The sequence below is a fragment of the Charadrius vociferus genome, unplaced genomic scaffold (genome assembly GCF_000708025.1).
Source record: "Charadrius vociferus isolate BGI_N301 unplaced genomic scaffold, ASM70802v2 scaffold185, whole genome shotgun sequence".
Lineage (NCBI taxonomy): Eukaryota > Metazoa > Chordata > Aves > Charadriiformes > Charadriidae > Charadrius > Charadrius vociferus.
Window position 1 is genome coordinate 897,772 of NW_009648955.1, and position 26,103 is coordinate 923,874.

Here is a 26,103-nt window from a genome sequence, read left to right on the forward strand (position 1 = left end):
GCCCTCTCCCACTACCCAAACTTCCAAAATAATGCATAACCAGAAAAGTTTGGTTACATTTTTGTACCATACCAGATCTCAGAAAATACGACTACTTCTGTATTTTTTTTCCTTAAAATTGGACAATACTTTAAGTGATAGAAAATGGTATTAAAGTTTGTTTGTAAAGGTATAAAATAACTAAATGTACCATAAACAAATAAATAACTGCTTTTCTTTTCTAGAGCAGTACATATAACAATACATTCCCCTAAGTCATATAGTTATCATTTACAATAGACAACTTAATTTTACTAAGGATGCAAGAAATAATAGAATACAAGGCACAATCATTAAATGGAATTTTTCTTTAGGGTGTATATTGACTTATGTCAGCGTGATATACCATAAAAAGTGCAGAAAAACACAATGTGCAATGAGACCACTGTATAAAACATGATTGCATAAAAAGTGATTTGGCCTTTGAACCTTAATAATTGAAAATAACCAATCTTCCCCTTAAAATTAAACTATAAAGTATGACATTTTAAAATTTATTTTCAATTCTAGTGCTATCTAAAAAATCCTGAAAAAAATTTATACCTGGGTAATATTTTATATGTATGTGTTTATGTATATATTAATATATACACATACACTCTTCTTTGTAGGTCATTTTAGCCTCTTAAGTATGTCTAAAGTTGTAGAAACAACAATCAATCTGGATCAGAAAGTAAACATCATAATTCCATACCTGTCCTGTAATTTCCTTGAATCCTTTAACCAATTATACATTTTGTCTAAAACATCTCTGTCAAAGGACCCCACCAGTGCATTATTTTCTACCAAAAGTACCAAAAAGGATACATTTCAGAACAATGTTAACAACTTACTATTTAAAACAATACACAGCTTTTATCACTGCAAATGGTATGCTGTACTGACACTCAAAAAGAAAAAAAGGCTTTCCACTGCACTGATTCTCAGTCTTTGGCACAATAAACAGAGATTTAGTGATTGATACAAGAATCAAGGTCTGAAAAATTAGACATTAGTCAAACTTTTTCCAATGTGGATATATATATATTTGTGATTACATTTTTGCTATGTTTGGCAGAACTTGGATAAACCAACAGCCTGTGCTAGGCTTCTTTTGCAGCTGAACGTTCCATCGCAACTGAAATTAAGCATTTTCAGATTAGCAAAGTTTGGTATTTTTGTATCTAATAGAAATGCAAGTGAATTTGCTGCCACTTTTTGCCAAAATCTGCCTTCCTAGGCAACCTGGCTTTACAATCAAAGTGTACCTTGCTTGGTCAAAAATAGACTTCTGTTTTCAGTTTGTGGCATGAAAAGTTCTATTATCTTTTTTTTAATTGTGTAGAGATACTACGGACTACTTGAGCAGAGTAGTTCTCAGCTCCATACGTTAGTCAGAAATTGCTTCAATTATTCTCAACTGTGAACAAAATGACTGTTGAAATGCATAACCTATTTGGAGGGCAATAAATAGCAAAAGTTTAAAATATATATTTCTTCCAAAGAATGTTCTTTCAGTTTATTTTTTGCTATATTTTTCTCCCCAAATCAGAACATATTCTTCTAACCCATAATAGCAGCAGGGAAGCAGAAGTCTCTTCTGCTGTTCCTTAACTGTACCTGCTTCATAGCATTCTGAAGTAAAACCCTTGGTAAAAATTACCAACCAATTAAATTAGCTTTTGCTTTTTCAGTCAACTTTCGGACTCTGCCTCTGCTAGACGTTCCAAAAGTTAAGGAGGTGTCTTCAAACAAGAGCTGCCTTTGCTCTTCCTCAGAGTCATCTTCATTGTAAAAGGCTGTCCTCCTACCCTGGTTTCTAGTTCTCATGTGAGGTTCGGAATCTTTAAGCTCTTCAGACCCCTCCTCCATAGGCTCATCTATCTTTTTCCTCCTGCTTCTTGTTTGCATTTTAACATTCGCAGGAACTAAAAGGTCCGAGCCTGGCTGATGGGTCTTTATCTTTCTTTTTGGCTTTCTACCCCCACGGCCTTTTTTTTGTAACAAGTCTTCCTTCATATTATTTTCAGAAAGAGAATTGCATGCAGTAGAAGCAGAGGCTTCTTCTGGTACATCCCTTGCGGTCTGGATTGTATTCTGCTCTGCAACCTTCTGCTGTTCAACAATTTGTGGCTTTTTTGGTTTTCTGCCTCTTTTCTTGTGCACCACTTCACAGCTACTGTTATTAGTCTCCACCTTCGGTTTCCGTCCGGGACCTCTTTTAACGGGAGGTTTCGAAGGCTGTCCTCCGTGTCCATTTACCTGAATGCTTCCTGATGCCAAAGCATTATTCTTGCAATCTGCTGTAAAGAAATGAGAGTACTTATCACGTAACAGATTTGCATTTACATTCATTTTCACACTGCCTTAATAAAACTCTTACTAAAATATCTGAATGGATTCACAGTGATTGCCAATCTGTCAAAATCTAAGAAACCCAAAGTAGAGCTCGAAGAGCTTCATGCCAGTATGCAATAAGGACTAACTTATAGTTAGGTTTAGCCCAAGGTAGCTTGAAGAAAAAAAAAAAAAAAACCAAAACCAAACCAAAAAAAAAAAAAAGGAAAAAAGAAAAAAAACCAGAAAAAAAGAGAAAAAAGGCAACAGCTCAGCTGTTTTTCTTGACTAACGCTACACTAGTGGACAAAACCTCCTATTTGGTACCTGCAACAGCAAAAAGCTGCTCAAGAAGCATTGCTGCAAGGATCAGGAATGCTTCACAGCAGGTCATCTCTGCGGAAATGAAAAAGTTTTTTTCAACCTGAGGTAGCATCCTTTATAGCCAGTTCATTACACCAGGGTTACTTCAACAATAAGTGATGAAAAGGGTAGAAACGTGGGACTCAGGAAAAAAAAAGTATGCAATTTGCACAGATTTCTCACATTAACAGACGACAGAAGGTATTTGCTTGGAGACTTTTACGGGCTATGAGTTTTTCTGTGGTACTCAACTTCCTCAGTGGGGCATGTCACAGGACCCCTTATGGAGATGTCCTGATAGCACAGCCCTTGCCTAAAATATGTCCAGAACAGACTGACAGCCAGCGTGATAGTTCATCCAGTCCTTTGATGGAACATGAATGCACAGCTCCTGCTGTGTTCAAACGTGCCCCATCATGTGCTAAAAGCACAGGCCTTCACTGTCACATAAGTGGATGTGCAGGAGAGCAAGGATCACGTCAACAACATTCAGATACCTCTGACGCGACCAAACATCCAGTCGTATAATGGGTGAATATTTAGCCATGCAATGTGGTGACAGCCCAGGCCTTTGTGAGAAGCTTGTAAGGAACAGACAGGTGATTTAACTTAGCAGACCACAAGCTGCTTTTTCAGAAGCACGGACAAGTAGGAACGAACAGATAATCCTCAGGGAGAAGAGGACTACAAGGAGTAACCAGATTAATTAGCTGGGGCCCAACTTGTAGACTATTGTTTCTCCACCTTCAGAGAAAGGGTGCTTAGTGGATCTAGCTGCTTCGCAGCAGCTTCACAGTCCAAAGCTCCTTCGTAAACAGGAAAGCTTTTATGACTAGGAGATCTTAGTTCAGTCTCCACAGAAGCTTTGATTTTTAAGGTATCCAGACATCAAAAGACCATGGAAGTTCAGTCAGAAGACTGTATGACACTAGGTCTGATCAACCCATACAAATAAACAGAAGCAGTAAACACTGCATAGTTCTATTTTGCTGTGGCAAAAAATGAAAGAACAAAGTTGCAGCTGGGATGCTCTGATTTTTATACTCGTGGTTGTGGAGGGTGTAATCCACTCAGTGCTACTGACCCAAATATAACCCACTGAAGTTTTATTGGGTAAAAGCCACAGGGTTTAAAGTATGACCTTGCAGAAGTCTGCTTTGGAACCTGAGAACTCATAAGCTGACTCTTGCAATAACTTAAATGAAGGTACAGATATGTTAATGTATCAAAATTGGATAGACAACACCATTATCACACCATGGAAGTGGTGCTAAGAGCAGTCAAAACCATGCTAATTAATCAAGAAGAAACTCTTCTTGACTAAGTTGTTCCACTAGACTTCACTTTTCTGCTAGATCTTAATGCATACTAATTTCCCCACCCCCAAATTATCACGATTAAGGCACAACTCTACAGTCACTACATCAGTAGCTGGGATGGAAAAAGTTCCAAAGAAACTCTATACCTTGTTGATTAACAGTGGAAGATTTTACTTTGCGCTTGATTTGCTTCTCTTTCTCGGGATTTTCTCTTGTGGAGTTATTCCTAGTGTTATGACTGTAATCAGACTGACTAGGGATTGATACAATATTCTGGTTCTTGGAATGTTTGGTTGAATTCTCCAGTACTGGAAGGACAAGAAGAAGAAAAAAGTTAAGTAGTTTATACCATATTCAATCTTATCCAGCTAAAAAGGAAGTCATGTTCTACTACAAACAAACAATTTGAATCAGTGACTAAGAAGTGAGAAAGCTTCCTGGATAAAATAACATAGCCTAACTTGCTCAGTTTTCCTCTGATGAACCTCAAAAGCCCAGCAGCTTTAAAACAGAAGCAGTCTTAGCTGAGACAAATACATTAGATTTCCAAAGAGCAATTTTTATGTTTAAAAACATTCACAGCTACAAAAAAAAAAAAAAAAAATCAAAACCCCAACTTGCCTGACTTTCCTGACCCTGCAGTAGTATTAGGCTTTGTAATTAAAGGCTTTATTGTTAAAGGCTTTGCTCCTGAAGAAGTAGATGGTTGCTCTGTAACAGCCACATCCGTTATTCCCCTGTTGCTTCGAGTCCGCACAAGGGAAGAGGTTTCAGCTGCTTTTCCATTCATCTGAGGTGGAGCATGTCTCAGTGCTGTTGACCGTGCAGGTGCAGAAGACGAAGAGGTGGTAGAAGTTTCTGCCTTCAGTGGAGGTTTTATTAATCTCCTCTTCCTTTCAGGGCTGAAAAAGGAGTAACAGTTTGTATCCTGGATGACCACTTTTTTACTTTACAGGAATAAATAAAATTAAATGCTAGTGTCCGAGATCATGGGAGTAAAACAATCATCTCTGTATGGAGTATGTTAAAAATACGACATTTACTGTAGAAATTAATGTAGTTGTGAGCCTCTGAAAAGTGAATCTTTACAACAAATGCTATAGTTATACAATAAAGCACGATGCCGTCACTATCCTAACGATGCTGTTTTACTGTACGTGTTTAGCAGTTATTTGAATTTTAAGCACTTACACTAGGATAGCTCTAAGTAAAGTTTAAAACTCTTCCACATCATAGGGACTTGCATGTCAAAGCTATCATTCTGCAATATAGGGAATAGTAAAGGAAGCATTAAGAAAAAAAACAAAACTAATTTCTACTAATGAGTTATGTCAAACTGGCACAGCATTTAATGAATAGTGTAAAGGAATTAACATACCTGGATGCAACACTACTGGAAACTGAGCTGCTTCTACTTCTTTTTTTTCTTCGTTTCTTTATTGTATTTCTTTTATGAAAGCGTAGAGCAGATTTATAATCTGATAAAATAGAACTTATGTGTTCTTCAAAGAAAGCAGAAAGGCGCAAACTCATGCTGTAGATCTAAAAAAGAAAAGCCCGTAAACAAGCAAGTTTTAGACTTTTCCAAAGCATCATTTTACTTATCTATCACTGAATAATAGCTAGAAAAGTAAACTGATCAATATGGAAAAAATTAAAGGAAATTTACATCCTGTCTCAACAAATTGACACTCATCCATGTGTAGGTTTGCTTTAATATTTTCATGGTTTTGAAAAGTGTATTACAACTGAAGATCAGACACAAAAGGAAAAATTAGAAAAGCCACCTTTTCAACAGCCTCTCCAGAATGCATCCCTTTCTAGCTTCAGCAGAAACCAACGAGATCCCTAATGGAGTTTACTGTATCATACCTAGGGTCAACAAATCTAATGTTCTTCTGTATTAAGTTGCATCCTTATATCCCATATTTGAACATCAGTCTATTCCTCTTATGGATGAATTGATAATACCAGTGAGTTGGTTGCAGCAGGTACAAAAAATGTGTTAGAATTATATAGGTGCACATTTTTCTTCTTCTTTTTTTTTTTCTCCTTTCTAACCTCAGATGATCTACAAAGAGACTCAACTGAACTCAGTTTAGATCACAACTAATTATTTGAGCACAGCTGCTATTAATTTTGGAAACAAAAACACGGAAGTGAACTGTCTAGATACTTTAAGAGGGGACAGAGCACCTTCTTAGAATATGAAACACAAAGACAATATTATAACAGTTTGCCTACCTAATTACACACCAGACAAACTATCAGAGTGCCAGATTAAACAGTAAGTGTGACAGACTCTGAACGCATTACTGGAGAGGACATCCAAAGAAATTTTAGAAGAAAGTATGTCAAAAAAACTGTATGAAAATGTATGTCTAATATGCCAAGGAAAAAAAAAACAAACACACTGACGGGTTAGGTTACTCTTCCAGTAAGCATCACTGATGTAAAGAAAGATGCTAAAATATCACTGAATGACAAGTCCGAGTAAAAACATCACCATTCAACAATTACATGTTGCATACACTGAAAGTACATAGGTTCTAGAATATTAAAATTCTTGACATCAGAACCTTCCACTTCCAAGTAAAATAAAAAAAAGAGCTACAAGTTTACTACTATACCATTCTGTTTGGAAGAAACATGAAAAAATAGGAAAATGTCAGAAGAATCTGTGAAACCACAACAGAGCTAAGATAATGTCAAGCATTCTCTTTATGTTGGCTTGAGGAGATCAAGAAAAAGAAAAACTACGGAAGATTCCAGACCTTCCCTTTGATGCAACCGAAAGACAAGACACTGATTCTTAGGCAGCCCAAATAGTGAGTGAGACTGTCTATTACTAACTGAATAGAGACCAAACACCGATCAGTCCTTCTTGCTAGTCACCTACTCAGGAATTTGTCCCTGTGTTTTAAGACAATGTCTTTAGGTCATGATGATTAATTTGCTATTTAGAAGAGCCAAACATAAAAGTTATTAATAATTCTACTCTAACTACCTAAAGTGTATTAGTAGGAGAAAAGCTACACAGAAGCCTCGAACATGCGTAAGTATACATTTATAACTTTCACTGCTAACAGATACTGTACCTACAAGTCAATTTAAGAGAAAATATTAACTCTACCACTAGCAGGGCATTTCAGTATCAGCTCCGTAAGAATGGCTCTGTAGACTTGTGCTTTATGTAAAGAGTTCTGTTTCCCAGAAATCTTAAGTGCTTCATTACAGTCTCCCTGCCTACTGGTGAACAGCACATAATGTCATTATCCTCTGCTCTCTATATCTGCATATTTCAGTTTGGGACAATCTCCAAAGTACTGTACCCACCATAACGTTTCTACAAATCTTTCCTTCAATGTGGCTCTCCCTTTCAATCCACTTTCACTTTGTGTTTTGAAACACACTCGCGGAATATGAGAAATTTAGGCATTTAGACAGTATAAATTCCTTTAATGCAAAGCTATACTACTTTCTCAGAAATATTCATGTTTGAAGATCAGAAATAATTAAACTTGGTTTTAAACTAATCAATTACACTGTCTGTTTTTCTGTCCCGTGTTTCAGGCAAAAGTATTCTTTCAAAAAAACCAATAAAAAAGGTAAAGTCTTACCCTTGATCTTTTACTTGGTGTATAGGCCTTGGAATTGCTAAAAATAAGTCTCACATCTTTACACAGCTCCATTGGTGACTCATAGTTTCCAGCTTCCAGTGTTTCTCTAACAGTAGCAAAATCCATAGGAGTGTCAATAATATCTCTATAATCCTGTTAAGAAATAGCAAAGCAATGTATTATAATTTTTTCCCCCCCAAGGCTTAAGGTTTCATTTTCATTAGGATGCATTTGATAAACCTGTTTAAAATGAATTGTCCTCTTTCAATCAGTATGGAATACTCCCAATGACATTTTGCTCCTTTCTACTCATACACAACATAACTCCGCACAGACATACTCGACAGGATGGAGGTTAGAAGTTAACTGATACAACATTTAATGCATTTTGTAAACACATTTACTGAAATACAGAGCTCAAAATTTTGTGTCCTAAGGGTTATATTACTGACACACTGTCATAAAGATAACCGTGATATGAAAGCACAACTACAAGCTCTCTGGGTGGCTTAGCAGCTCCAACGTGGTACTAAGCCTAATAATGTTTTTACGTATTAGCTTTAAAATATGAAGTTTGAGTATCAGAACCCGATCAGAGGCTTAGCACACACCTGCTGAAACCCGAGCAGTTTCCCAAATGGAGACCTGACCATTTAGGAAAGTGATATTAAAACAATGAAAACTCCATAGGCTTAAATAGGACCCTGTTCAAGCCAATGTCAGGACTTTTTTTCTAGGTTATGGAAGAAATGGAAGAATATCCATACGACAAAAAAACTTGAATACCAAAATTAACCAAAAAGTTAACTTAAGCCATCAGAGCAAACAGAACCTGCGTGAGTGCCTCTGAACATTAAACAGGTTTGTGACACCAGGGAGCAACGTTTCATGCCTAAGCCCAGTAAGTAACCTCTCTCTAGCAGCTCACTTGAGGATCTCAAACACAAAAGCCCACTTATAGTTGGCCACAGCATAAAGTTTAGGTTACTTCAAAAATAATGGTGCCCAATGCTTGCAGAAGTGTCAAGACACACCTACTAGTGACTTCTGAAAGAGAAGCATTTTTTTTCTCTCATTGGGATGATTCATTTTCCCCAAGATAATCACCTTAGAGTGATATTTTTAAGAAAAACGTAATTAGAACAAAAGCACACAAAACCTTTGCTTTGCTATTGAAAGTAAAACTAGCTTAAAAGGCAAAAAGAGATTCAAGGAAACAAGACTTCTGTAGTTACAAACAGCTGCTCGTGCTCTGAACTCCACTGTAATCACCCAGGTACGATTTGGGAAAGTCATTGTTACTACAGTTAATGTTTCACTACAGTTCTTCAGTGAGTACTTTTTCTGCATCAAGCCCAGATGACTGTGATATGACAATTTTAGTTTTTACACTGCTGAAATGAAAACAAAAGATATCCATGACAACATTTGTCAGATGCAACAATCAAACATATGTACTTCTTATATGACCGTTTTTCACCCAGAAAAGCAAAGATGCATCTCAATTGCAAAAGCTGTGATTTACTTAACAACATAGGCATCCCTGAATATCAAACATTTTGCAACTGAAGTATTTAAGACAGCAAAGAACTACAATTTCTTTTGAAATTACTTTAAAAAGACAAAACACATTATTATCAGGTGACAACCAAACAGGGAAAAAAAGGTCTGTCAACAGAGCTGCCTGAAATTTCAATTAAAAGAATTGGACAAATGGTCACAGTTGGAAAAAAAAAACCCAAGCCACCTAACAATTGGATTATAACCAGCCTTCCTATTCTAAAATACTCACTGGATATTCAAGGAGATCCACTGGTTGTCGAAATGGTTCAGAGTCTTCGCACTGGAAAATGAGATTCAGCAGCTCCTGGCATTGCTTCTTCCATGACTGAATATCATATGACTGGGCTCTATTACGTAGCCGCCGCTTCGGCTGATGATCCTGAAATGACAATATTGTCTGGTATATAACAGATAAACTAGGTACCCTGCAGGATATAAGTTCTAATTAATGAATGGAATACAAGCAGCAGCACAGACAGAAATGCTTTTACATTGAACAGCTCAGCAGAACAACACTTCAGTCACTTTAAGTTCAAAACCTTCCAACAGCTGAGATTACACAATAATAAAAACATTTTCAGTTTTACAAGCCTTTGTTTACAAATGCATTTCTAATGATTTATAGCACTGTAAATAATAATAATAATAATAAAAAAAAATACCTTTCTTTTTCTAGTGGAAGTTCCTGGCACATTTGTATCTTTCTCTTCTTCCTTTGAGCAAGATAATGAGTCGCATAAAAAGGTTAAAAAAATATAAGCATATATGAGTAGGTGAGTTCTTTTATACTTCACTTATAATTTGAGTCTTCACAGTTCTATCCCTGTCCCTCTGGGAAGCATTTCATCAGTTTTGAGAACGTCTCAGAAGTCTAAAGAAGCATCTAAATTTTCCAATAAACTGTTCAAGCTCTCTGCACTGAAGGAGGAGAGGAGGCTGGATTTTTACCCAGTTTCCCAGCTGACAGAAAAACATTTAACTGACTGAAAAGTATACCCCACTCCCTTACAGGGACTGACAATAGTACTGTCATAGCCAGTAGGACAGACAGTGGTCCCCGTTTCTCCAGTCTATCAATGCCAATGTCTAAGACACAACCGCTTACCTCATCAGAGTCAGACAATACTTTCTTCTTCATTGCGTTGTATAATGGAATTATGTCATAGCAACTCTGGTCTCTGTGTAAAAAGAAATACACACTAACATTTATTTTCCATCCTCACCTGTGGAATCAACTGTATTTTGCATAGGATAAGGAGAACACTTATGAAGCCGTTCCCAAATAAAACAATAGTGTTTAGTGCTATATGATTACTAAGAGGACTGCAGTAATAAGAAATGCTAATCTGCTCAAAAAGCTGTAAAATATTATCTGCACTCTACAAAATATCGACCACTTAACAGTGTCAATGTTTCAAAATTAAAAAATCATAACCCTTCATCATGAATTTATTAGCATTAGAAAAACCTAATACTATACCACATCAGGGGCTCTGGGGCCCATCTGGCTTTGTAAGACACACTACAGTGGATTTAGTGTACGAAAGTGCAATTAAATACATTAGCACCCACAATGTAAGACATTTGAAATGTAATGTTTATTTATGTAAGGACTAACACTGTTATTGTATAAACCTGCATAATTAACTCAGCAAAACAAATACTGATTTTCAGTTCTTGTATAACATAGCAAACTCCTACACAGAAGAAAGCCCAAAGGTGTTCTTCTATGTAGCAATACAAAGCACCAGAAAAAAGGAGGAGTGAACACTCAGCAACTCTAGACTGGAATCGTAATCCATAATACAGGGGTATTATGAGCAGCTGGGGTAGAAGGTAAAAAAAAAAAAAGCACCACCACCCCCCCTAATTTTCTGCTTTTTAAAAGACTTGGGTAACTTAGGCTAAGCCTTAGATTCTCAGAGGCATCTAGATATTTCACTCATTAGAAACCACGGGGTTTGCCTTCCATAGTCTAGGCCTTCTACCCTACATTTAGAACCCTAAAAAAAAAAAAAAAAATCAAACCAAAACTCTGGGCTTTATATGCAATGCTAGTTCACTTAAATGAGTACATTAATAGACACAAGCTATAGGCCACTATTAAGTAAGAATATCCATGTGTTGCACTAGTTTAGCTACGCCAATTAAAAACACACACATTTTGAAAAACCCTGAGCTGCTTAATTAATCAGAAAAAAGCTACATAGATGTTACAAAATGTTAAAGAACAAACTTAGTAATAGAGAAGCCCTTTAGATATATATCTGTTCCTAAAGGTGTATTTTTTTAAAACTTTTTAACATCTGAAGCAGCTGAAGTATTTTTCACTCTCCAGCCAGTATCAGAAATTACAGGCACTGAAGATAAACATTTATGTATGAAGTCGAAGTCCTAGATTTCCAAATGCATAATGCAATTGTAATGTTTTTAAGAACACGTGAAATAAAAAAGAACGAGATTCAATTTAACACTGAGAAACCAAATCACTAAAAAATTCATGATTTTTGTTAAACTAATGAAGCATATTGCCGTTTCTACAGTGTGGGAACGGCAGCATTTCACTGTGTACAAGGAAATCAAGACAGTGGACGCACTCAGTGAGCTGTTCTTACAAACTGGGTCTGCAGATGTGTCAACTGACTGTGAGGAATCTGAAACACTTTGCATTGAGTCTTTCCATAGAAAATAATAAAAAAAAAGAACATCTGAAAGACAGCTACTAGTTCTGTCAACTACAAAGCCTCCAATTTTTATTTTGCATATCAAACACCATTTTCAATCACATTATAAAGACTTTAGGATTAAATGCCCACAATTATATTAACATAGGCAGTATTCAAACTCAAAATTAGAACTCCTAACTTACCTATAAATATATCTATCACTCCATGAAGATATTCAGACCCATTTTAATAATTTAGCAGAAAGTCTCTTGAAATGAAATGTCATGCCAATCTGTCTCAATCAAGGTATTATAAAACTTCATATTGTTTTGAAAACTTACATGTTCTTTACCAAGACAAGCTTTATTCTTTTCTGCCCCAACAGCAGACAACAGGCTTAGGCAAGCTACAGAACTATCTCACTTTAAAATTCAGATCTGAAAAGGCTAAATGCCTTGGTAAAAGACAGGAATTACAACAGAGCTACTAAGCAACTCACTTTATGAAGTGTAGCAGAAGATCTGTGACAAATTTGGCAGATTTGACAATAGGACTTCCAGGTTCATTAAATGTGCGAGTATTATGTTCTATGTACCGGACTTCCCACATTAGTGATGAAAGGCGCCTGTATACAAAAGGAGGGAAGGAGGGGGGAAGACAAGACTTAATTTCTAGCAATGTATATGAAACAGGCGAAAAAGCCTTACGTCCTTACTGTTTTTTTTTCTTTTTTACATTAAATCAGAAAACATGCACACTTCAATATGTCTCCCTTTGTAGCCAGCAGAAGGCAGCTTCCTCAGGCTTCCTGCTCTCATGTTATGTCCCGCGGTAATTTATACAAAGGGCTTCACGAATACAAAGCTCACACTCCTCAGGAAAATTTAACTGTGACACTTCAACTTTTGTTATTCCTTTATGATATACATAACCCACCCTATATCACCCCTTAAGTCACAGCTGAGAATTAACAAAATAGTCATGTAAACAATTATTAAAAGTATACATTTTTTCTGACAGACAATGATCAAATTCCTCACATAGCTCTAATGATGTAATTATAGAACAGCCACAACATTATGCAAAACAATGCACAAAAGCAAAAACAACAAAAAATCCAGATCTAAAGTAAGATGCAATAAGAAAAAAAGAAAATACATACTATTTCAAATAAAAACTCTGACAGCACAGAAGTCACAAATATATGCAATCTTCTATTTTCATACTAGCAAAACATGATGAAAAGAAATGCTGCACAAGTGTTCTGTGAAGTGGGGGACCATTTAACATGTTCAGTGTAGCATAAGCTTTTACATGCAATTTAATCACGTTTATGGGTCCAGTATTTATTTCTATACACTGCCAGTAGTGACTGCGAAAGATCATATATTTTCTGTTTTGCTTTGCATTTTTTAAAAATGCTAAGGCTCCTCGTTTAGAAGAGAAAAAATATGTTTTATGGTAAGCCTGATGAAAAGCTACCAAAAATCACAAGAGATCTGAACAATCCCTCCTGCAGAAGGCAAAGAAAAAAGTTTCACTGGAAAGCACAACACAAGGCAGTTGCTTTTTACCAATCCAGGTTTTGGCAATACTACCAACTAATAAAAAAAGATTTACTGAAGAAGGTATGCTGATGACAAAAAATAACTGCTAACTCTTTTGACAAGAGAAATAAAATCCAGCAAAAAGTCCTCGCCACTTCTGATTGCAAAGCAGTACATTATAGAAGTGAAAGCTGATTATCTTATATGGCACAATAAACATGGAACCATAAATGTGCATTACTGCATTACAATGTATAAAAAACCATTTTAAAAAAAATTAAAATGTGATTTTAACTTAAGAGTTCAATCTTCAGTTAGTATGCATAAAGTATTACAAATTAACTTTGAAATCTGGCCCAAAACAAAATGTTATCAACATTTATTCAAAATAAGTATTAGAAAGACACTGATTTTCAAACCAGAAATATCCCAAAACCCAAAGGAAATAGAAGTAATTTAAAGAAGCATACTCCTGCATAGGTAATATTTAGTGCAAAAAAAAAAAATACAGCAATTACAATCATGGTTTAGAAAAAATGTCAAAAACAGTGTCAAAAAGTTAAAACTTATTTTTGTTGCTGTCCAATAATTCAGAACTTCAAAGCCAATAATTTGAGAAGCTATTTTCTGTGTAGCTTTTTAAGTGATAATGCAAAATTTTAATTTTTTTTTTTTTTTTTTTTTTTTAAACAAAGTGCATTAGCTCAAAAGCACTTCACATATTTGAAGATTTCTCTTATTAAAAAACAGATTTTTAAAAAAAACTTATAGTGGACACTTTTGACTAAAGTCATTTTACTGATCTAGTCTTTGGTCCTGCAATTTGAATCTCACATGGAACAAGTTATTTGCATAAGCAGGAATCTGAATGCCACATAATTCTAAAATACATTTTGGAGAAGAGATGTTCAATACTTTTTAAAGTTTCACAGAATCACAGCATGGTCAGGGTTGGAAGCGACCTCTGGAGATCATCTAGTCCAACCCACCTGCCAGAGCAGGGTCACCTACAGCAGGTTGCAAAGGACGGCGTCCAGGCGGGTTTTGAATGTCTCCAGAGTGGGAGACTCCACCACCTCTCTGGGCAGCCTGTTCCAGTGCTCCACTACCCTCAAAGGAAAGAAGTTCCTCCTCATGTTAAGATGGAACTTCCTCTCTAGACTAAAGAGACCCAAGTCCCTCAGCCTTTCCTCATAAGAAAGGTGCTCCAGTCCCCTAATCATCTTTGTTGCCCTTTGCTGGACCCTCTCCAGCAGTTCCCTGTCTTTCTTGAACTGGGGAGCCCAGAACTGGATGCAGTACTCCAGATGCGGTCTCACCAGGGCAGAGTAGAGGGGGAGGATGACCTCCCTCGACCTGCTGGCCACACTCTTCTTGATGCACCCCAGGATGCCATTTGCCTTCTTGGCCACCAGGGCACATTGCTGGCTCATGGTCATCCTGTTGTCCACCAGGACTCCCAGGTCCCTTTCCACAGAGCTGCTCTCCAGGAGGTCAGCCCCCAACCTGTACTGATGCATGGGGTTATTCCTCCCCAGACACAGTACGCTACACTTACCCTTGTTGAATTTCATTAGATTTCTCTCTGCCCAACTCTCCAGCCTGTCCAGGTCACACTGTAAGGCAGCACAGCCTTCTGGCGTGTCAGCCACTCCTCCCAGTTTTGTGTCATCAGCAAACTTGCTGATGGTACACTCTATCCCTTCATCCAGATCATCAATGAATATATTGAAGAGGACTGGGCCCAGTACTGACCCCTGAGGGACACCACTTGTTACAGACGTCCAACTAGACTCTGCACCACTAACCACAACCCTCTGAGCTCTATCTGTAAGCCAGTTCTCAATCCACCTCACTGTCCATTCATCTAATCCACAAAATGGAAATTTCATAAAATGGAAACCTACATCAAGGATAGAAGATGGGAGAAATGGAAACTGCACACCTGTACCCATCTCCTAGTTGGGTATTACAAGACAAACAGCTACCAAAAATACGCCACTATTTTACAGCAGGAACTGAGACCTGGATCTAACCTGTAAAATCTGCTTTCCAGTCTTTGTTTAATGGTACTGAGGTCTGTGGGATATGCCACAACAGTGCAATACATTGGGTAAGCTTGAAGATCCACAGGTGCCACAAATGCAGAAGCAATATCTAGATAGAATTAAAAAAAAATAAAAAATCATCAGTTATATACCACAAAAGTCCTTTAGCAGTTTCAAGATTCACAGCCCCACAACATGTTATTTCTTCATGTTTGAAAAGCATAGCACTTTCCCCAAAATACCAACAATAATGACTCTGGATACTCCGAACAATTTGTGATATTCTACGTATAAAAGCGCTTGCTGAAGTGTATACTTAAGTACCATTGTTGCAGTGACTACCCATTCTGTTGTGTGCGAAACACCACACTGCTCAGAGACATGGCAAGTGCATGCCAAGTATACACATTTGAAAATTTAAATGTATAAATTACACATATATGCAGACATGTAATTCAGTACTGTTATTTACAACACAGGCTCATTTCATTATGTCTTATATTGCCCCTCTCCCATCTTCAAAGCAATTCATTAAATTCTCACCATAAAAGTTACAGTACCATTTCAAGCTCGTTAACATATAAGGAAAATCCAGATTCAGAATAAAACAGAAACACTATCTCCTGTCCCTACCTAACAGCAAAGAACCCTTCTGAAACCAATCCACCTAGAAGACTGCTGAGCAATTTAAGTTGTGTACCTACAGAAACGTTTGGGTTTTTTTTCTTCTTGTGCTTAGAAGCATCATGAGTGCTTAAACACATCATTCTAACATTTTATACCTCAAGGGAAAACACTGTAATACAAAAACCATACAAAAACCTTTTAAGTCTCTCTCAGAAAGTCTTCAAAAACAGAAAACATGTTGCTGCTAAACAGACTGCTCTTCTTCCAAAAGCTGTTTACTTACTCTTATGAATGTTCCAGCAACTGCTACTTTGTACCGATATGTACCACATATGCTACAGTTATATCCTAAAGGAAGCAGTATGCTTACAACCTAATGCAAAATGTAAAACCACTACTCTTAGATGACACAATGAAAAAAAATTTAATTTCCTCACAAGTTTTTTTTTTTTTCTTATGTAATTCGGATTACTACACTGTATGGATATTTCCTTTCTTTTGGAAGCAAAGGGAAGCTTCTTATACATTATGTCACAAAGAACTCTTAATGGGGGATATGTGGTATCAGAAGTATTTTGAGAGTTAAGAGTTTTCTGGCGTTTTGGAAATGTGTCTTACCTTGCTTCAAGCGCTTAAAAAAAAAAATCAGTTAAAAAAGAATTATCTGTGACAATGTATATATTTCATTTATGACCATTGTTACCCCAACACCTAAGTGCTGACTTAACACAGTTCGCTCATCACAAAACATACAAAAGACTTATGACTCAGCCTGTATTTCACTGACGGATCTCCATCTCAGACACCCATCTGTGATCATGTAAATGTTGCAGTGATGTGTTAAACGTTTTAACAATTGCCTTTTCAGAAGCTGCCAGTAAAGAGTAATTGCTCTACAACCAAACAGCTTTTCAGGAGATAATCAATCACTTTTTCCTCAACATTTTACACAATTAAGGCAGTGTGGGGGAGAAAATCTGAATTGGAAAAGGCTAATACAGGGGAAATCTACAAACAGGTATCCCTTCTCTAAGTAAGTATAACATTTTTTTTTCTTTCCTATTGCTTATCTCTTTGCAATTTTTACCACAACAAGAGATTCTGATAGCTAAAGTAAAAAATCAGGTCCTTGTTTTTAGCATGTTAAGCCCAAATCCCTAACATATGTCAAATTATCTACCAAAATGCAATAGCCACCTTTGAAAACAGGAGAAAATTTACTTTTTTACCTGTACTCACTAGACGAAAAATACAAAAACTTTCAACGACAAAGCTTTGTTCCAGTTAATCAAAGAGGTAAAAGGTGTATTTTATCACATTTATTTTGTTAGTTTCAGAAGTACACATGAGCATAGTCTGAAAAAATGTAACACAAACACATTTACCATATGATTCAGGATTTACCTAGAGTCATGAGTTGGTTTATCCCTGCGATAATTCTGTCGCACTCCTCATCTCGTGTCCTGGAACCCCACTCTCCATCCAGAGGTTTGTAGAGCAGTGTTCTACGTTCGTCATCTGTTAAAGGAACGCTAGTTCCCAGTTCTTCTGGAAATACAGCTAGAATGTAACATGGAAACTAAATAAAACACAAGTCTTTGTACTTTGCGTAATGTATACACCTGTAAACCAAAGATATGTAACATCACTTTACTAACCAAAACAAATGCATAGTTCTTGGTTTGCTCAAAGACACTTTGGATGCATCCAACATATGATAAATTTAAATCTTTACAATGCAGTCTGGTGTACAAGTTCTCCACGAAACAAGATTCATCCTCTTCCAAATAGCTAATTGCAGAATTTATTTGAGAACCAACTAAGACACCCCTTCATCACAGTTAAAAGTTTGTGTTTTGTTTTGGGGCTTTTTCCTTTAAACATAAAATTATTGGAAATAAGTGATTGGCATTGTCCATGTAGTGGTTCCACCTTTTCACAGTTTCGTGAGGTGAAATGCTAAAACCAGAGCTCCTGAGCAAGCAAATTGAAAGTACCATCACCCTAGTATTCTTGAAGACCAATTCGTAACAATTCATAATTCATCACGTAACAGCAGATTTTTAGAGTATGATGCAAATGCTCCTCTAACTTTTTTTTTTTTTTTGAAGAAGAAGATGATGTAACAGAAGTCAGTATTTGTGGATACGGCAAACAATCAGGTTCAGGTTTAGTTATCTGCCTATTTTAATTCATTATTTTAGTCATATTATCACTCTAACTTGTGTATTTTACTTATGACGAGGAGGTACCCATTAAAAGAAGGGTTGGACCAAAATGAAAAGTTGAAATTAACATATTTACAACTTAAAGAATTAAGAATTATTTATGAGTGACAAATTTATCAGATGTTTCCTAGAAAAGATAAGGAAAAAATGCTAAATATGCTTTGTTTTCCAACCGGACTTTTATGAAGTCTTCAAAAAAACCCAAAGTGAGTGAAGAAGAAATACTACATTGTTGTCTGTGAACAGTGCCTGTGCTAAGCTGTCCGCTCTGCAGCAGGTCTATCTGCCACATGTGCTGGGCCACACAAGGACCAAATCCTACTATCATCAAACTATCTCACAGGCCCATGTTGCGCCTTCAAAGCACTGAAAGCCTGCAGGCATGCTGATAGGTCTCAGAGCAGTCAGTATCCTCAAAGCTGACTTAGGGCACAAGATTTATCTTCAGTTCTCCCTAACTTTAACTGCACATCATCTGTTACAAGTTTTTGTAACATTTCTGTCTATTTCCAAGATACACTTAGTTTGTCTAAGGATGGCTGTATGTTTTTTTGCAGTTCATTTAACTTGGTCCGCTTTTAGTTTAGTAATTGATGTAAGGATGTTCTTCAAATGCAACTGGTTTGCGGGCCTTCTCCCACTCCCCAGGAGAAACAGGATTATTTAGGTAAAAACATAGGGTTTTTTTTCTTCTTTAAATACACTCTTAAAACAAATTACATTATTAATGTACCATACCATTACTTGGTATCAGCTCCATGTCCCAAGGGCTCATCTTCTCAGTATCACCATTGTCCCAGCTTAAAAATAATCATATTTAAGTTATCTACTAATATTGCCTCAACGATGTAAGTATTTAATGTTTGTCACATAACTTATTTATATACCACAGAGTATTATAATAAACTGGTACAGCGAGATGCATGACTGAATTGAATGAAAGCAAGATGCTCAGTCAGTACTTCAAATGAAGTAACTGATTAAAAAAATAAAAGATTGAAGATAAATTTGCTAACCAGACATTGTAGCACTGAAATAAGCTATCAGGATAATCAGGCTGAAGAGGTTCCTGGCTCTCAATTGTTCCAAACCACCAAGCATCATCTATCACCGACCTGAAACGATCACCTAGGTAAAAACACAAAACCATGTCATCAATACAAGGCACTTTACTCCTCCCAAGTGAAGCATTTTTTAGATACCTTTGGCTTGATCTTGAATACAGAAATCCTTTTGAACTCTTGAAGCATCAGCAAACAAACATGATTCATACTCAGTTTAAAAAAAAATATGAAATTGTTTCCAAAGGCCACTTTTAAACCAAAAAGAAAGTTAACATGGCATTAGAAAAAACAATGATTTGCAAATCTATCTACATATTCTTTATATATGAATTTATTTCTTAATGTCATATAAAAGGTAAGACATTTCAATGCTATAAGAGTCCAATTTACTTGCATTAAACACTACATGCCATCTTAAAATAACTGATCAGTGACACTTTTGTATGGGGAATATTTTATATGCTGCTGAGCTCCTGCTCCTTAGTTTCTGAAGTGCTTTTTCAGCTACCCAAATGTAACTCAGAGGTTCATCCCCTTTACTATGCAGGCAATCTGACTGATAAAAGAATAAAATTTATTAAAGCTTCTTCAAAAGGTTAGCAAAGTAATTTACTATGACTTGAAATGGTTTCACTACTGCAAAGCATTCGCCTAGCTGCGAAAAAAAGGTCAGAAGCGTTATTAAAAAAAATTACACATGAGAATATGTGTATTACAGGCCATCATAAATTCTAACATTTTCTATAACACATGCCACAGAATTTAGAAACAATTTTTAGCACAGTATTCGGTTCGCTCAATACAAGAACAAATGTAATTTAAGTCTGAGATTCCAAGAACTGCACATTTTTGTTTTCATGGAATTTGAATATACACATTCTCATCTGCTGCAATGTTTTTTCTCTTTCAATACATCCACACTCTGCTCAAATCCTTGCTGCAGTTGTCTGAATTAATAGGAAGTAAGTACATTCTCAAAAACGTTCAGCTTTCTTACTGCACTTTTTTTTTTTTAATTTAATGAATTGCAAGTAATTCCAGGACAATTACAAAGCTTCCATTAATAGTTCTAATTGTGCTGAATGTAATACAACAAAGTATACCAGAAATATCTGAAATGCGAGATCAAAAATGTAAATAAGGGCTGATGCTTTATTTTAAAGGAATAAATTATTCTGAAGAGCTCTTAAAGTACAATCTCCCAATATGGCATTCTCTAGTGATCAGTTTTACAAAGAAATGTGGGTAGGTACAACTGTGAGTGCCTTGATGGGGCTGAACATTAAGCAGATCAAAAACACTTAAAGGAGTGTACGCTGGCAGCCGCTTCCAGTTGCTCAAGAGCCACAGCATTCCAATGGACAGAACGCTAAAGGAGAAAACAACGTAATTTAAAAAGCCCACAGAACAATCTCTTGAATCACTATTTTTCCAATGTCCTTTGTGTTACCTCATCTACGCGGACAGCAGACCTTATTAGAAGAAGGATTTATCGTAATTCTACAGAACTGTGTATCATCAGATAACATTAGCTTGCTGAAAATATAAATTGTATGTTGAACTTAAAGTGGCTGCTACGTAAGAACCAGGTAGGCACACCTGTCTAAGACATACAGCTAAAGCTGCAGGGATCCTACTGGAATAGCTTTTAGCCCAAGTATTAATCTTGTAGTTGACAAAGATACACAATAAATAGAATCTGAGTAGAAATAAGAACCTGTCATTTCTCAAACTTTTAAAGTTTGTTCATTCTGAAAGGATTCATACATTAATATGCATTTACTATTAAAAAAAATAAATATTATAGATGAGCAAATATTCTTCCCTAAACCAAACAAAAACACACCACAGAAAATCACACCAAAACACCAAGGATTGTTATCAGTTAAAAGATCAATGTTTTAATGATTGAAGTGGAGTCAGAAAATTTAATATTCAGCAACTATCCAAATAGTAGCCTTTAAAAATATTGATTTGTAGGCTAAGTGCCAGAAATTAGAGGAATACGAAAAGATAGTAACAGTAGTCCTGACAAGACAAATCAGCACGTGCATGAGATGAAAAAAAAAAACCAAACCCCAAACAGAAAAATCCAAATCAGATGAAGAGCTATGGTGAAAGTTCAAAAGACTTGAGCACGTCAGATAAATCTTGGGGATTTCAGATTCATGTGGCAAAATCCACAGGAACAAGCTTCATGTACAGTTCTAAGGCATTTCTCCTTATCCTGGTAGAAAATATGATCTATTTTCAAGGAACATTTTTTATATTGTGTTCCACGCTGCAATAAAACAGTGCACGATTTGCTCCAAGTAAATAAATGGTAAAATATCCAAAGCATCACCACAGAGGGCAGGGTAGTGCTCTGGAAGGCTCCTGGAACAGCTGCAGCACTTTTACAGCAGTATCTTTGTTGCCTCTGCTTTAGCATTCCATACGGTTTCAAAGGAGGGGAGTATTTTACCACTATTTATACCACCCAAAGGAGGAACTGAAGACTGAACCCTAACACACACTTGTCAGAGTTATAAGCTGGTATTAGACACTACTGGCCTGAAATTCACACTATTTACACTGAGGGGTTGATAAAAGGTTCTGGCACTTCCAATATTTTTTGTGTAGCTCCAATTGTTCTCACACTGCAAACTTACAGAAATACAGTTGGCAGCCCAGGAAGGAGATGCTACCTGTGCTCGTAGTGTTAAGAGCAGAAAGGGTAGCATTTCAAAGTCCTTCCTCTACTCTTGGATTTCTATCACGAGGGCTGACAGATGACTTCTGGTTAGGCTGTTCACACAGAAGGTACGACAGTCATTCTTCTACTGCTGCCGTGATCTTGTGGGAAAACACAAATGGCATGGCAGAAGAGGAAAAGACCACAGACCCATAACCATCAGGAAAGAGCAAAGCTTGGTGACATATTAGTAGATGTTGACCAATCTTGTCTCTTAAGGAATCTTTAAACTGAAATGATCTTTAAAGTAGCAATCAAGGTTTACATTTCCTATTAAATCAGAAGCCTAGGGTTTTACCAAATCTCCTACAGAATTGAAGAACAGCTGTCTTTTCAGACAACATAATGTAAAGTAAGAGATGATACAGAACTTACTCATGTAATTTATACATCTACTGCTAAGGCACACATCCTAAGCAAGGATATCGTGATGTACATCAAAGGACAGGAGATCAATTCATCTTTCCTGGCAGAAAAGTCAGGTAAGAAAGAGCAGAAAAAAGAAAAGAGCTTTTAACATCCAGCTGTGCCACTTCCTCAAGTTACTTGGGTACAATGAGCTCAAGAGAAGACAGCAGTTTGAAAAGAAAGAATACAGACTAAGGAGGCGGCATATTTGCAGAAACATGTGTCGTATCAGTTGTTTCTACATAAGCATCAGATACACCATCATGTTCTTGCATTAAAATCCTCCGTTCTCCTGTATGGTGCTTTGCCTGCAGTGGCAAGAAATGCTGTCAAGTCAGCTGTGTAGATGCTAGACTCTGCTCCTGAATGGAAGAACCACAGGAATTGAGTTGGTACAGTAACTGCTACTACTTTACAGAAAATGTGTTTAACATTGAAAGCTGCTAGGAAGAAAAAAAAAAAAAAAAAAAAAAAAAAGGCTATCAATATTTCACTTTCAGGAGCTTGCCACTTCACAGAATACACCGAGATACCAGAAAGGACTTCACAGTGCCTGTAATTCAGTAAATACAGTATCATACACAAATTTCTCTCTTAGGGGAACAGAGCTCAGGATGAACTCTGAAAAATCAGTAACGATTGCTTAATCTTTTAAGTTCCAGAGAATATGTTAAATGAGAACATACTTATTTCCTGACCTCCTGAAAAGGCCCAACACCTTAGAGGATCATTTTGTCCCCCTAGTTTGATTTCATTGTTGAAAGGTGATCTTTGTTATCACATGGAAAAGATGACTAGCAAATAGATCTAACTGGAGGACATGCCTATCATGGACATTTTCCAGTATCCAACACTTTGAAATAACTAAGCACAGGCGAAGTAAAATGAATCAAAAACATTTCCACATCACATGGCAGTGAACTGCAATTATATACACTTCAACGAAGCTAAACCATATGGGGTTTAGAACAGAATTGAAACAAGTATAAAGAGATGGGAAGAGCATTCGCTTTGTACAATCTAGAGATCATAAATTTCAAATGGTGGAGAAGGTGTTTCCATATTTCCAGTAGAAATTCCAGAAATTGGAGGGGGTGGGGGAGTGGGGGGAATAATCTAGTGGCAACGCAGTTGTAAGAGGGCCTCAATCAAAAAAAAAAAAAAAAGGACATATAAGCAACATATAGGCTACAGTAAGTTATTAGTTACCAATATATACCGTATTTCTAAAAAGTATTCCTAATTCCTCTCTGCAAGCACACAGCTGAGATTCTTTGTGCTTTCTTTTGCAGACCACTTTTGGTATTTTGTTTGCTTGCTGTAGCTTCAGTCAAGGACAAAGTAGGACTCCACATCCAAATACGGACAGAACTTATTCTCCAATTTCAGTACAGCATTATGATTTATTTACCATAACTTACTTTTTGATAATTTATCATGAAAATCGGTAAATACATACAAAAAAACCCACACACACCAAGAAACTCCCCACAACTCACCTATATTCCATCGCCTGTGTTTCGCATCATCAAACTGCTGCCTCAAAACCAGGAAATCTATGACATCTGGCATATCATGATACCTAATTACAACAGAACACACAACTGTTAAAAGATAAACCAGAAAAAGCATAAAGTAGAACACTTACATAAAAAATTAACACCTTGAATTCAACACTTCTCAGGTCATGACATTAATGGTATCTTAACTTTCAATCTCAGCCCCAGCCTCCCCAAGAAATCCCCCAACTTGAATATAATATTGCTTTCCTTACTTCATGGTGAACGATCCTCCAGTTAATTTCCCTGTATCAGGGTCAAGAAACGCTAGTTTAAGACAGCAGAGAGTAGGCAATCCCACTTCATACTTAATCCCAACTATTTTCATCAGCTCTTGTTCCTGGAATAAACAAAACATTATGTACCACCACTGAAGTTAAGATGACTATAATAGCTTCCTGAAACATGTAAATATGGATATACAGAAGACACCAGATTTCTGCCAGAGCATGTCACAATCAAGTATCTGAAATTTAGTCTTGCAAAACAAGACTAAATTATTTCACAATGTAACTTGTTTGAAAAATATTTTGCTATGAAGTGTAACCACCTCATCTGTTCAAGCAGATGCAAAAAGTACAGTTTAAGGTCTGATTTCATTTGACTATTTAAGTTAATATATTAAGATAAGGGAAAAAAGTTAAGAGCACAACATTAGAAACATCTGTATCAAGAATCTTCTTTCAGTTGGTTTCCAAACTTTTTAATTATGAAGCTACAAACAAAACCAAAAAAGAAGTCATACCCGTAATTCCATTTTATGCCATGGTTGTTTCTTGGGATTAATACTATATATTTTGTTCTTCTTAGCCATTACAACATATGCTTCATGACCTTGTCGGAAATAGTAGACCTAAAAGTGAAATGTGACAGTTATCTAACAAAGACTTTGAGGAGCTGAAACGCTAGCACACCACTGCCATACAATGTGTGCACTTCCTATTTTATTATCGACTTCTCTCCACTCTGTTCTCCTGCAGAAGTCACAGGTTCTCAAAAAATTAAGTGGTGGACAATTAAAGCAGGTATCATAGAAACATCTACAGAAAAAATAGGAAATATTCAGAACACCATTTTTCCTATGAGCAAAATATTCTAAATTACATGTGAGACCAAAACGAAATCAGTAAGAAAACCACCTATTTATCATTGAACTATAGAACAATCCAATGAAAGGAACATGAATTCCGCTAACCGACCTGGTTATTCATCACTATAGGACAGCCTTAAGATGACAATCATGTATCACTAAAATCACTATCCAGCTAGTCCTACCTTTTTTGAACAAGAAATGTATTTTAGAAGGAAAACTCAGCTTTTTGTTATTATTCTGGTAAGATTTTGGTGTTTGCTTCCACAGCACAGAATAAACAACCTAACAAAGACGTGAACAAACTGAAAATGGACATTTCAAGCACTTGTGAAATTTTTTAAAATCCTTTCACTATAAATTTCCATGGTTCAGACATCCACAGTCTAATAGTTTTGGTTTGATCCTGTTGTGTATGATACCACATGGGTGAATTTTTTTTTGCTATAAACCATCACTGTGATGAAGTAGTAAGCTCAAAACCTTAAACATATATTCAAGAAATCTATCTGAAATGCAAAGTAGAGGTTCCACAAACTAATTAGAACAAAGATCTGAAGCAGCTGTATTCCAGGTATGATGTATTCCAAATGAAAAAATCCTCCACAACTGCCCGAAGCCATAAACATGGGATTTCCATCAAGTAGGATGAGGGAACAATACCTTAAATGTAAAGGTCTAACAGAACAAAAAAATGCAGATTGAAAAGCCCTCAGTAAGTTTTAAACTACGTTTGTACAAATAAACACACTAACATTTGTATTTCCACATGCTCTCCAAAACTGTTGTATCATAAACCATTATAAACAAGCGTCTATCAAGTTTTTACATCAACTGTTACCAAACTTTCTTCATGTCTTCATGTTCCATGTCATTTATTTTTATTTTTTTTTTTAAAATGGAGAAGGACTC

At 36.3% G+C, this 26,103-nt stretch overlaps 1 protein-coding gene across 1 annotated transcript in view; it reads right to left on the minus strand.

Moving 5' to 3' along the window:
* Positions 1–1,110: 1,110 nt before the first annotated feature.
* The window catches only part of PHIP (pleckstrin homology domain interacting protein), a 119,092-nt gene continuing 94,099 nt past the window's right edge, over positions 1,111–26,103 (minus strand). The window contains exons 21-36 of the mRNA XM_009887458.1: positions 24,847–24,954; positions 24,317–24,441; positions 24,042–24,124; positions 19,353–19,464; positions 19,075–19,136; positions 17,513–17,668; positions 15,470–15,590; positions 12,386–12,511; positions 10,326–10,398; positions 9,883–9,933; positions 9,450–9,599; positions 7,658–7,810; positions 5,416–5,579; positions 4,659–4,939; positions 4,184–4,345; positions 1,111–2,321 (exon numbers count right to left, since the gene is read on the minus strand). Of these exons, the coding sequence (XP_009885760.1) occupies positions 1,678–2,321; positions 4,184–4,345; positions 4,659–4,939; positions 5,416–5,579; positions 7,658–7,810; positions 9,450–9,599; positions 9,883–9,933; positions 10,326–10,398; positions 12,386–12,511; positions 15,470–15,590; positions 17,513–17,668; positions 19,075–19,136; positions 19,353–19,464; positions 24,042–24,124; positions 24,317–24,441; positions 24,847–24,954 (2,571 nt within the window). The 3' untranslated portion in view covers positions 1,111–1,677. The remainder of the gene's footprint in view (positions 2,322–4,183; positions 4,346–4,658; positions 4,940–5,415; positions 5,580–7,657; positions 7,811–9,449; positions 9,600–9,882; positions 9,934–10,325; positions 10,399–12,385; positions 12,512–15,469; positions 15,591–17,512; positions 17,669–19,074; positions 19,137–19,352; positions 19,465–24,041; positions 24,125–24,316; positions 24,442–24,846; positions 24,955–26,103) is intronic.